The 12,895-nt window shown below is 33.3% G+C and overlaps 5 protein-coding genes across 5 annotated transcripts; 2 read left to right on the plus strand and 3 right to left on the minus strand.

Moving 5' to 3' along the window:
• Positions 1-1,491: 1,491 nt before the first annotated feature.
• DFA_01498 (RNA-binding region RNP-1 domain-containing protein) lies at positions 1,492-2,942 on the plus strand (the record flags this gene model as incomplete). Its single annotated transcript, XM_004359405.1, has 5 exons — positions 1,492-1,743; positions 1,835-2,089; positions 2,172-2,478; positions 2,562-2,747; positions 2,830-2,942. The coding sequence occupies 5 exons, from the start codon at positions 1,492-1,494 to the stop codon at positions 2,940-2,942; spliced, it is 1,113 nt and encodes a 370-aa protein (XP_004359462.1).
• A 653-nt stretch (positions 2,943-3,595) lies between these two features.
• DFA_01499 (putative protein tyrosine phosphatase) lies at positions 3,596-5,428 on the plus strand (the record flags this gene model as incomplete). The annotated part of the gene is made up of 1 exon (XM_004359406.1): positions 3,596-5,428. One exon carries the CDS (start codon positions 3,596-3,598, stop codon positions 5,426-5,428), a length of 1,833 nt encoding a protein of 610 aa, XP_004359463.1.
• A 546-nt stretch (positions 5,429-5,974) lies between these two features.
• On the minus strand, positions 5,975-6,887 carry vti1A (v-SNARE family protein; the record flags this gene model as incomplete). The annotated part of the gene is made up of 4 exons (XM_004359407.1): positions 5,975-6,127; positions 6,201-6,560; positions 6,654-6,712; positions 6,797-6,887. The coding sequence occupies 4 exons, from the start codon at positions 6,885-6,887 to the stop codon at positions 5,975-5,977; spliced, it is 663 nt and encodes a 220-aa protein (XP_004359464.1).
• Positions 6,888-7,078: 191 nt separating this feature from the next.
• wrn (ATP-dependent DNA helicase RecQ family protein) lies at positions 7,079-10,300 on the minus strand (the record flags this gene model as incomplete). The annotated part of the gene is made up of 6 exons (XM_004359408.1): positions 7,079-7,130; positions 7,276-8,131; positions 8,192-8,307; positions 8,384-9,052; positions 9,153-9,901; positions 9,962-10,300. 6 exons carry the CDS (start codon positions 10,298-10,300, stop codon positions 7,079-7,081), a joined length of 2,781 nt encoding a protein of 926 aa, XP_004359465.1.
• A 484-nt stretch (positions 10,301-10,784) lies between these two features.
• On the minus strand, positions 10,785-12,235 carry ifdA (DEAD/DEAH box helicase domain-containing protein; the record flags this gene model as incomplete). Its single annotated transcript, XM_004359409.1, has 2 exons — positions 10,785-11,970; positions 12,228-12,235. 2 exons carry the CDS (start codon positions 12,233-12,235, stop codon positions 10,785-10,787), a joined length of 1,194 nt encoding a protein of 397 aa, XP_004359466.1.
• Between the last annotated feature and the right edge of the window lie 660 nt (positions 12,236-12,895).

The following is a 12,895-nucleotide window of genomic DNA, read 5'->3' on the forward strand; positions in this document are numbered from 1 at the left end:
CCGTTCATATTATCTGCCCCATTTGCTCTTCCGATATTTTTTTTTGTGTTTCGGTAGTTTTCTAATCATCATTCTATTTTTGTTGGTAGTTCACCCACGCGATACCCGGGTAAAGAGAGGCGACACTGCTGCAAAGAAACCAAAATATCCCTTCACACGAAAAATATTAATTTTTTTCTAATTTTTTTGCTGTCCAAAAGCAAATTTTAATGTTCATTGGTGCAAGATCAATTATAAGATTTTAAAGGAATATACTAACATCAAACCAGCCCCCCCAGTCTTTTATACTAGTTAGTATTAGCCATTGACACCTTTATACACAAATTACACCATCATCATCATCATCTTTACACACACAAACAAAATAGTATAGTTTGGTTCACATTATCACAAGGTACAACACCAAACCAAACCAAACAAACTTATAGATGGACAAGAAAGATAGATAGATAGATAGATAAGAAAGATAGACAGGAAGAGTTAGACAGAGTTCTATTTAGTATAATATTATCATCAGGAGGAAGGAGGAGAAGAAAGGATCATAGATCTCAAACTTCAAAAACACCTGATGATGGTGATGATCATCAACACGACACACACAAATCCAAATGGGTTTAGGGTTAGGGTTATTACTACTCACCATTGTATCAAGTGGTGGCTGTCATTTACACACCCATCCTCTCTTCATTCATTCATTCCTTCCTTTTTACTTCACTTCACCTCACCACACACCCGATCATCACTTCAAAAAAAAAATATTGCAAGCTTTGGAAAGAGAGACAGCAGGAGGTGGGTATAAGTAAAGTATCTCCTTCCTTTATTGATTATTTATTTAGTCAACTGCTTCACCTGTTCTCCTTTTTATCTTTAATCTATTAATTATATAGTTTTTCTGTTTGTTGTTTGTTGTTTTGTTTTATCTTTATCTTTTTTTTTTCCTTTTTCTTTTTTTTTATTTGTTTTAATCTTTTATATCTTATATAGAAAACAAAAAAAGACATCAAAAAAGATCATCATAGATACATAGATACATAGATACATAGATATTACTCATCAGCAGCAAAAGCAAAAGCAAAAGCCAAAAAAGCAGTAGCAGTTATATTTATAACATTCCCCTCCTATCCGATACCCTCTATTTGTTTATTTTGTGCACTTCAATTATGATATTTTGAAAAAGTTAATTATCATCATTCATCGGTTGTCCTTGTTTTTTTCTCCATTCTTTCTCCTCATATAATAATAATAGATAGATAGATTCCATTCGTCTATCGCTCATCATCATCGGAGACTTATAAGCAGCAACTAGTAAAATTTAAATATTAACCTTTTTCTTTCATCATATATCTATATTTTCATCATCTCTATATATATATATATTTATTTTAGGAATAGTCTTTTTTCTTTTCATTTAATATTTTTTTTTCTCTTTATTCATCATTATTATTATTCTTTTCAACATCAACTTGTGTGTTCATTTTATAAATAATAATTATGCAAACTATTCCTCAATCATTCTCACCACCACAAGGCTTTAAGGTGTTTGTCGGTCACATCCCCCTCACTATGAAGGAGGATGAGCTATCAGAGATTTTCGACAAGTTTGGAAGTATCTTAAATATATCTATCATCAAGGACAAGAAGACTAGCGTACCAAGAGGTTGTGCTTTCATCAGCTACGGAACAAAAGAAGAAGCTGACAATGCCATCAACACTATGAATGCAACCAATCAATACATTGGTGATGTAAAGTATCCCAAAAATCAAACAAATCATTCAAAAGCCATAGGGATGATCAAATTCTAATTCCACCGCTTTTTTTTCCTACTATTTCTAGATGAACAAACCATTGCAAGTTAAATATTCAGACAATGAAATTGAAAAAATGGAAAGAAAGTTGTTTGTTGGTATGTTGGGTACTTCCAACGAAGATCAAATCAAGCAATTGTTCTCCAAGTATGGTAATATCGAAGACATCAACATTGTCAGAGAGCCAGATGGAAAGCCAAAAGGTTATGGTTTTGTCAAATTCTCAATGAGAGAAGAAGCCGAAGAAGCCATCAGAGATATGGACTCTAAGCAAACTTTACCAGTAATTATTATTACAACATCGAAATTTCACTTATACTTTTGCCATAAACTAATAATATAATATATTTATTTATTTTCAAAAGGGTTCAACTCTTCCAATCATTGTCAAGTTTGCCGACACTGAGAGACAAAAGAGAAAGAAACAACAAATGGTTGGTATGCCAAGACCACAAATGCAACAACAACAGCAACAACAACAACCATGGAACAATGCTGGCTTTTACCAACAACAACAACAACAACCACCATACTACATGGACGTCATGCAACAACAACAACAACAGCAACAACAACAACAACAACACAACAATGAAAATAGTAACCCATTTGGTCAACGTTTCGGTCAAAGAAATAATTATAACCACATGAACCATGGTGGTTTTGTAGATTGTAAGAAACAACAAGTAGAAAGATAGTTGAGAAAGAAACGAGTAGATTGACTAATTTCTATTATTATTATTTTTTTTTATTAGATTCACAACAACAACAACAACAACAGCAACAACAACAAGGAGGTCAAGAATCAAATGATCTCTTTATTTATTACCTTCCAGCATCATATGGTGATGCCGAGTTAAAGAACCTTTTCCAACAATACGGAAACGTTGTTAGTGCCAAAGTTTTCATTGACAAGAACACTGGTCAATCAAAGTGTTTTGGTATGTTTTAGTAATTAATTATATTACTAATTATAATTGGATCAAATAACTAATATTTGTATGTACTTTTTGATTTATTTAGGTTTTGTAAGTTACGATAGATCACAATCAGCAATTCAAGCCATCAACAATTTGAATGGTTTCCATGTCGAAGGAAAGAAGTTAAAGGTTAATTTCAAGAGAGACAGAAATTAAATTCCAAAACAATTTTTAGGGTGTAATGTAGTGTATTTATAATTTGGAATCAATATTCTTTTTCTTCACATCTACAAAGTGTACAAATAGAATAGAATCAATAATCATGTAGAACAACAATACATCAAACAACAACACAACAGCTAACAAACAATAACAACAAAAAAATAATAACAATATTTATACCCAAACCATCCAACCAACCACCAACCATCCCATCCATCCAACCAATCAACAAACCAAATCCCCTCCCTCAACTTGTTGTATCCTTCTCCTCCACCTCATCCCCATCCATCACCAACCATCCATCCTTTTTTTAATCAAATTTCATCTCAATCATTTATCTATCCATTATTTCCTCCTTCCTTATTAGTTTATATTTTATAATAAAAAAATTGATAACAATAATTTTTAGCAAATCTTCAGAGTTTATTATTATTATTATTTATATATCTTTGCATTCCAGATTTCTAATTTCAAAATGAAATTTGTTTTAAATCTCGTTTGCCGTTGATCAATTTTTTAAAACAAAAAAAAAGAGAGGGAAAAATTTAATTGATTGTTAATTTCCAAGCAATTACCTCCTCCCTTTGATTATAACTTTACTTCTCTCAGTCTCTTGTCTTGTAGTGTTTTAATCTCTAGTACAAGTGATGGATAAGTTTCTCGTATTTAAATCTATCAACCCTGGTGCACCTGCAACTGCACAGGCTTCAAAGCCAGCAGCTGTTGTTGCTCCTGTTGCTGCTACAAAGACAGCTACAAAGACAGACCAACCAATAAAGAAAGCAGCTGCAGTTAAACCTACTGACAACAAAGATAAGGATATCACTACAACACCACCTTCATCTACCACTACATCAACACCATCAACAACAGTCGCTCCTCCAACTACACCAAAGAAAAAGAAGTCTGCTGGTGATAAAAAGGAGGAGAAAAAGACAACTGCTACCGCCGCCACCACCAAGACACCAAGTAAAGATGCAGCTGTAACAAAAGCACCAACATCAACGGCAACAAAGACAGGATCAACAGATTCAAAGGAAGGTGATGCACTTCACCAAACCTGTGTGACCAATTTTTTCAAGCCATTGTCTGGTGACGTACAAGTGCACAAGTATCTTTTTGAAAAGGAGGCTGCTGATCGTGCAGAAAGAGAAAGAATTGAAAAGGAAAGACAAGAAAAGGAGGAGGAACTCTTACGTATTAAAAAGGCAGAGGATCGAAAGCGTAAGGCAGAACTCAAAAAGAAGAGAGACGAGGCAAGAAGACAACAGGAAGAAGATGATTGGGAAGAGTACCAACTCATTCAAGAAAGAAGAACAAAGGGTGTGGAAATTATTCCAGGTCTTTATCTTGGATCGTTTGTGGCTGCCAAAAATGAAGAATGGCTTTTGGAGAAAAATGTAAAGAGAATTGTCAATGCAACTTCAGAAGTTAAGTGTTATTTCAAAGAAGAGTCTAAAAAAGAAGAGGAGGAGGAGGAGGAAGAAGAGGAAGAAGAAGAGGAGGAAGAAGATGAAGATAAAAAGGAAAATGAAGAAGAAAAGACTGAAAAGAAAGAGGAAGATAATACCACAGATAAAAAGGTGGATGAAGAAAAGAACCAAGATAAAACAAAATTGGTATCAACATCAGAACCAACTCTAGTTGATCAAGATGTTAAAATGGAAATGGAACCAGTTAAGCCAGATTTGGTAGTAGAGTCCAAACAAGAAGACAAAGAACCAAAGAAGAATGTTGGACAAGAAGAAGAGAAGAAACAGGAAAATGAAGAGCTTAACAAAGTTGTAGAAGACAAAAAGGATGAAACTGACAAGAAAGAAGATCAACCAGTTCAACCAAAATTGGAGATTGAATATTTTAGAATTCCAATTGCAGACAGTTCCAAATCACCAATTGAAAATTTTTTCAACGATGCTTGTGATTTTATTGATGAAGTTTTAAAGGAAAGAGGAGATGACAGTGTAGTGGATGCACCAGTTGCCTCTGACCAACAATCATTATTCAAGAGTGTTTTAGTACATTGTAAACAAGGAAGAAGTAGATCGCCATCAGTTATTATGGCTTATTTAATTAGAAACAAGAAATGGACATTGGAAAAGGCTTGGACCCATGTTTCAGCAACCGCTGACAAATCTTTGACTGTCAATGATGGATTCAAAATGAAATTGATGGCATATGAAGTGTCGATTCATGGATCACAATCTTTGGACTTTTTCGCTTCAAAAACCAGATCTGAATCCTCTGTATCAAACACTAGATTCATGAAATCGTTAGAGAACCTCAAATCTAGACGCGAATCCAAACAACAACAATTGGAACAAATCTCAAAGAATCCATCCTACATTAACGAAGAATCAGATCGTTTAAATGATTGCATTGTCAACGAAGAAGATGACGATGATGAAGGTGTATCAAAGAATTTGGATGAACTCAAGATTGTTAAAAAACGTAGACCAGCATCCAATCAAATTGATGATTAATCAAAGATCATACAAGTATTTTTTTAAACCAATAAATAGAATTTGGACAAACGGAGAGATACCATTTGTTCCTATATTATTACATTACTATTGATCAAGAGTATTGTTTTGTTTTTGTTTTTGATTTTGTTTTGTTGTAATGAATTTATTATAATTAACATAATATAAATTAAACTGGATTATAAATGTTGGAAGGAGGGAGGAGGAGTGAACTACTAAATTATTATTATCTATTATCAATTATTATTATTATTATTATTATGTTGTGATAAATTTATCAACGACCATTCCAATCCAAATTAAATCCATTGTTTTGTTCCCATTTAAAAAAAAAAAGCCATCTATTGCCATGTGTGTAATTATTATCCCTATTGTTATTAACAAAAAAAAATTAGATTGTCTACTGTTGTGTGTCTGTTATTATTATTATTATTATTATTATTATTATTATTATTATTATTATTATTATCTACCATTATTATTATCTATCATTATCTACTACTATCATCACTTTTTTAACTAATATAACATTTGTCAGAGAGTCTTCTATCTGAGCCACTTTAAGCAAATGATTAAAGCAATGATACCAAGTAAAAGAATAATGATAAATGTTAAAATGACTTTGTTTGTTGCAACTCTTCTTGCCATACTGCCAATAACCTTTCTGGCAGACTTTACATTTTCATCTGTTTCATGTAACTATAAATTTGAATAGTTATTAGTATGATATGTTTCATTTAGTGTCTTCTTCTTTTCTTCTTTGATTTCTTACCTTATCTCCCATCTTTATAATTTGATTTCTTTGTTTACTCAAATCCACCATAATACCCTCACCAATTTGTTCATTTTGTGCAGATATTTGGTGTACTCTCATTAATCTATCAGAGGTCTGTGTAACTGTATCATATCCTTGTAAGAGATGTTGTCTTTGATTGTCATATTGTGATTGGTAATCCTCTGGTGAATTTGAAAAGGGATTATTGCCATTTTGTCCTGAATTGTAGTCATATGATTGAGATGCCTTTTGTACCTCTCTCTTAAACTTTTGTATATCTGCTTGATATTGCTTTACTCTTTGTTGATACATAACTCTTTGAGAACTGGTTTGTGCTGCTCTCTCCATCTCTGTCAACTAGAAAACATAACAATTACAACATAACATAAAATCTATTGTTAATATCAAAAATGCTTGTACCAACACACACTAATCGCTAATGATAATTACATATGATATAGCTTCATTCAAGTCATTCTCTGCTTCTCTAATTGCTATCTTTCTTCTTTCTATAAAATATAATGGAAGAAACTGTTATTAGACAACGTAACACTAAATTCGTTTATATAGTATCATTTGTATATATATCTTACCTCCTGAAAATGTAGGTAGAAGTTTGATTCTTTTCGTAATAGTATTACAAACATGTTGATAGTTTTTCTCTATTCCATCAAATAAGTCCATCTTTAGAGTATGTATATGTATGTTTGAGTTATTTCTCTCTATCTGTGTATGTATGAATAAAAAAACAAATAATTAATAATTAAAAAAAATTCAAACACTTTTTCATCCTCAAAATCTTGGCTAATAAAGAAATCGTAGTAAAATACACACACAATAATACACAAATTAAGGTTTTGATCCTTTTAATAATTTTAAATCAATGAATTATTAAAATGAGAATTAGTAAGATGATGTTGAACAATACTATATAAAGAGAATCACCAGAAATATGGTTTGATTTTTCCATCCATCTTGTCTGTCACTAAAATTTTATTTAATCTTTTCCTAGCTGGATGGTGACCACCTATACGATTTGTTTCGAACAGAATTAAAATAGGACATTAATGACATTGTATCAATAGTTTTAAACTTGTGAACATCATCCAAGTTTGTTGTTGGAATGGATTCATTTGATTTGGCCACTTGGTAGAAATAGGTTTTTAATTCTTCGCCTTCTTTAATTTTTTGAACAGGTGGTTGAGGAGGAAGAGGTGAAGTTATAGTTGGAGTTTTAACCTTTTTTAAATGATTGGATTGATTTTCTATTACTTCCTCATCTTGAAAAATAACCCCTTTTCTTTTCAAGTTATTTTGTTGATCCGACTCACTCTGAGTGTCTTTCACATCGCCATAAAAATAATCATCCAAGACTTGATCCGAATCAAATTGATCCAATTTGTCCAAATCGATCTTTTCTTCTTCCTCTTCTTCTTCTTCTTCTTCTTCATCATCATCTATTATTTGTGATGGAATGGAACCTCCACTTAAACTGCCACCAAATAAATCAAGAAGATTGGTAAAAAGATCATTTCCTTCTTCATTGGGGGCAATGTCTTGACCAAGGTTGGTTTGTAAATTTCTAGAGGTACAATAGTTTTGAATAGTGGATATAATCGATGGTCCATAATTTGCAATCTTTTTTTCTTCCAAACCATCAATTTTTCGAAGTTCATGCATTGTGACTGGTCTTCTCTCTGCCATGATTTTAATTGTCTTTTCTGTGAATATTAGGAATGGTGGTATATCTTCTTTTAATGCTGCAACTCTTCTATACTCTATTAAAACTGAAAATAATTCACTAATTATTCTCATTTCCTCATTATTATTATTATTATTATTATTATCATTATTGCTATCACTATTATTATTATTGTTACTGTTGCTTTTGTTATTGCCATCTTTATAACCTTTAGTTTTTGTATATTCTGATTTTAAAATAGGTGAAGGTCTTAGGAGGATTGGTGTTCGATGGTTTGGGCTCATACTATTTCTAATGACAGTCCAACCTTTTTCATCCAACCCTGTAAGAGTAAACATTCTAACAAGCTTGTGCTTGAGATAGTTTTCTTGAACCAAAGCATCATTTAAAGCTGTCCACCATCTTTTAAGGAAAATAATTAATTAATTAATTAATTAATTAAATATTTTCAATCTATTTGTTATTGTTATTTACTTACTCTAATGTAAACAAAGTACCTTTGTTATAGTATTTGTTATTTATATGTTTTTTTGTCTTTTCAGCTTTGGAACCCTTCAAAACTTTAATATAACTTGATGGACCAAAACTTTCACCCATCTCTACTATACAATTTAAATAATCCAATGCTTCGGATGTTAGATCCAACAAGGAATGAGAAGTGGTTGTTTTCTTTGTGATACAATTGTCACAACCTTGACAACCACCTACAACATCTGTCGGAGTGGTGTATGATTCACCAAGAGCATTTAAAACCATTTTTCTTCTACACTCCACACCATTGAGCAAAAATGATTTGTATTCTGAATACTTTTTAAAGGTGTTTGAAACGGTTTGGAGATTGGGTGATTTGGTAATTCGGTAATCACCCTTTATGAAATCTTGTCTAGAAAAGAATGTGATTGACAATGAAGGCAATCCATCTCTTCCACCTCTACCACTCTCTTGATAATACTCTTCAATGCTTTTACTCGGCCCGTAATGAATGATTAGTCTAATGTCTGGTTTATCAATACCCATACCAAAAGCAATGGTTGCAACCACCACATCAATATTATTATACAAGAAATCTCTATGAATTGTTTTTCTTTGTTCCATCGATACCTTTGAATTATAACAAACTGTTCTAATTTGTTTAGTTTTTAAAAAACTAAAATCAATCAATAAATAAATAAATGAATGGTGTCAGCAGGAGAGACTACTAGTATTTACGATATTCTCTTTTCTTTTCTTTTTTTTTTGATACAAACTAATTTAATTCAACAGATTCTTCAATTGTAGGACAATAGATAATAGTTGAATTTGATTGATTTGGACGTTTCTCTTGCATAGTATGAATGATCTTTGTGATGACATCCCAATCCTTTTCTTTTCTACCAGTTCCTTTGGTCTTTTGGATGATTTGATAAAAGATGTTGGGTCTATTTCGAGATGCATGAGATATGAATGGTTTCCTCATTTTAAGAGATGAAATAACTTCGCGTTCAATCTCTGGTGTACTGGTAGCAGTGAGTGCCATAATTGGTACGTTTGGAAACATGTCTCTAAATATAGATAAATTTACATAATCTGGTCTAAAATCGTGTCCCCATTGACTGAGACAATGACATTCGTCGATAGCCACCATGCACAGTGTATCAGTTTCACAGAGTTCTTGAATAATCTCTAATGAAGTCATTGCCTTTTCAGGTGACATGAATACAACTGAATAGTAACCTCCAACCAACTTTTGATGTGTTGGATCACCAATTCTACACTGTGGACTCCATTGACATGCTCTTATACCCATTTGTGTTAGTTTCATCACTTGGTCGTGCATGATTGAAATAAGAGGTGAAATAACCAATGCTGTCTTTCTTAGTACGATTGGTGGTAATTGAAAACAAAGGCTCTTTCCAGCTCCTGTAGCAGCTGATACATATATATCTGATTGATAAACACAACTCTGATAAACTATATCATATTGTGATCCTCTAAATGAATTAAACCCAAAGTATTTCTAAAAGTAACTCTTGTTATTAGTTTTCAATGTTGATCAAAAGAGAGATTCAAAACAAACCTTTAAAACAGAATGAATTCTCTCTTCAGTTCTTTTAGATTGGTCATCTGTAAGATAGACTGTAATTGATGGTGTAGGAGTTGTTGTAGAGGTTGTAGAGGTTGTAGAAGTTGTTGTTGATATTATAGTTGGTGATGATTTTGATCTTTGTAATGATAATGATACAGGTGTGGTAGGATTATTATTATAATATTTGGGTTTGTATGGAGACACTGGTGTCCCAGTTGTCTTTCTTTTTGTACAATCTGCTCTACATCCATCAGTAATGTAGTTCTGACAACCACCACATTTATATCTCTTTCTTTCTTTTTTGTCTGGTGTTTGGTCTAGTTTAGCCATCTAGATTGATTGTAGTTGTAATTGTTGTGGTTTGCTATCCAGAACAAGAGTCGTCTTTGTTCTCTCTTCGGTCCAACCAAAAAGTAATAACTTCAATAATATGGAACACACAAATTAATGAAAAAGGAATACGAATAAAAACAAACAAATACAAAAAAGTATTTGCAGATGTGATCGTTTTTTTTTTTTTAATATATATATTTTATTTTCAAAAGGATGGTGAGAGCCAATTCCTCTATAGTTTTGTTATGTGTTTGAGGAACGAATAACGAAACACAAATAAAAATAAGAGAAATTGTTTAAAAAATATAGATGATGATATGGGCGGAAAAGGTTTGTTTTTTGGGGGAGGGTTTGTATTTTGTCTTCTTGTTTTCTGTTGTTGGCTGTTGTTGGGGTGGTATTAATTTAAGCAAAAAAGCGCGGTGGGACAAAGCGGTGGGGGGGGGGCGTGTGCTTGGGGGGGCGGCTACAACAAAGACGTTTAGAGGAAGTCACTGATGTTACTTGGCATTTCTTGGATGAAAGTGTTGTAGTGAGTGCTCAATTCTTGGATCTTGTCTTGTTCGTTGTTGGTGATGAAGTTGATGGCAACACCCTTACGACCGAAACGACCGGAACGACCGATTCTGTGAATGTAGTTTTCGAGATTGCCTGGAATATCGTAGTTGATGACAAGGGAGACTTGTTGGACATCGATACCACGAGCAAGCAAATCGGTGGTAATGAGGACACGGGTAATACCGGAACGGAAAGAAGAGAGAATACCCTCACGATCCTTTTGGTCACCGTGGGTGGACGAGACGGTGAATTGTTGCTCGGTGAGCTTGTTGGTCAACCAGTCGACTTTTCTACGGGTGTTACAGAAAATGACGGATTGGGTGATGGAGAGGGTTTCGTAGAGATCGGTCAAGACGTCAAACTTTCCTTGTTCGGAACCGACATTGACGTAGAATTGACGAATACCTTCGAGGGTGAGTTCGTCCTTCTTGACGAGGATCTTGACTGGGGTGTTCATAAACTTGGTGGTGATGCCAAGGGTTTCTTCAGTCATGGTGGCAGAGAACAAACCGACTTGGATCTTTTCTGGCAAGAGACGGAAGATCTCGTAGATTTGGTCCTTGAAACCACGGGACAACATCTCGTCGGCTTCATCGAGGACAAAGATACGGATGGATTCACGGGTGATGACACCACGGGACAACATTTCGTGGACACGACCTGGGGTACCGACGACGACGTGGACACCGCTTTGGAGCGATTGGACGTCATCAGAGACCTTGGTACCACCAATACAGGCGTAACACTTGATCTTGAGGTACTCACCGAGTGAGACGACGACCTTTTGGATTTGGATGGCAAGCTCACGAGTTGGGGCAATAATGAGAGCTTGGCACTTGAAGATGGAGGTATTGATTTGAGACAAAATACCAATGGTGAAGGTGGCAGTCTTACCGGTACCAGATTGGGCTTGGGCAATAATATCATAACCCTTGGCCAATGGAGTGATGGCACGTTGTTGGATGGCAGATGGCTTTTCAAAACCATAAGAGTAGACACCTCTAAGGAGATCCTTTGGGAGATCCATACCATCGAAGGAATCGATAACCTTTTCATAGGTACCTTCGAACTCATCCTTCATGAGTTGGTCTTCTTTGTACTTGTTTTCACTATTGTATATAAATAATAATATATATATATATATATATATATGGAAATATTAATATTAATAAACAAATATATATAATATGTAATAGGATTGTATTATGTTGATCCTGTTGTTGAAGTTGAAATTGAATTCATTTCCTGCTGCTGTTGTTGTTGTTTTGGTCTTGATTGATTCGAAAGATTTTGATTTGAACCAATATAATTTTCTCTATTTCTTTTTTTCTTTCTTTTAATTATTTGTTTTGCAATTCTAACTTACGTGGACATTTTTAACTATAGTAAATTTAATAATAAAATAGTAAAAAGATAGAATCGATTAATAAGGTTGTCGATTATTGAAAGTTTGAAAAAAAACGAATTATTTTGAACAAAAAATGAAGAAGATTAGAGGAATGGTGTGCCAACCAAATAAAACGAGACGTTAGACCTGGTGGGGAAGATAACCCGACGAATTGAATTGGAATTGATTGTGTTGTGAACTACTCGGGTTTGATGTCCCTTTTCGTTCGGTTTGTTGTTCATTCATTCAACTCAACCTGTTGCAACACACATAAAACAAACAACAAACTTGACTAAAAATAGAAAACTTTTTTTTTTTTTTTATCTTCACTCTTCTCTCTATCTCCCTTTTTCTCTCTCTCTCTAAATATTATATTATAGTTATTATTATTATTTATAATTTCTTCTTCTTCTTCTTTCACATGATCATATTATCTATTGATTTGATTGTTCTTCTTCTTTTCATTCACTCTTTGTTGTTCTATTCTATCTCTTTAATTATTCGTTTTCTATTGGTTTATCTAAAAATTGTTTGTTCTTCTTTTCTTTCGTTCGTCTAATTATCGTTTCTATGCTCTAACTATAGTGTCTGGTGTATGTTTAGATGATGCTGTAGTTGATATTGTGTGATACGATTGTGATTGGTGA

This window comes from Cavenderia fasciculata, assembly GCF_000203815.1.
Source record: "Cavenderia fasciculata unplaced genomic scaffold Scf_Dfasci-F-a-25c12.r2-5, whole genome shotgun sequence".
Classification (NCBI taxonomy): domain Eukaryota; phylum Evosea; class Eumycetozoa; order Acytosteliales; family Cavenderiaceae; genus Cavenderia; species Cavenderia fasciculata.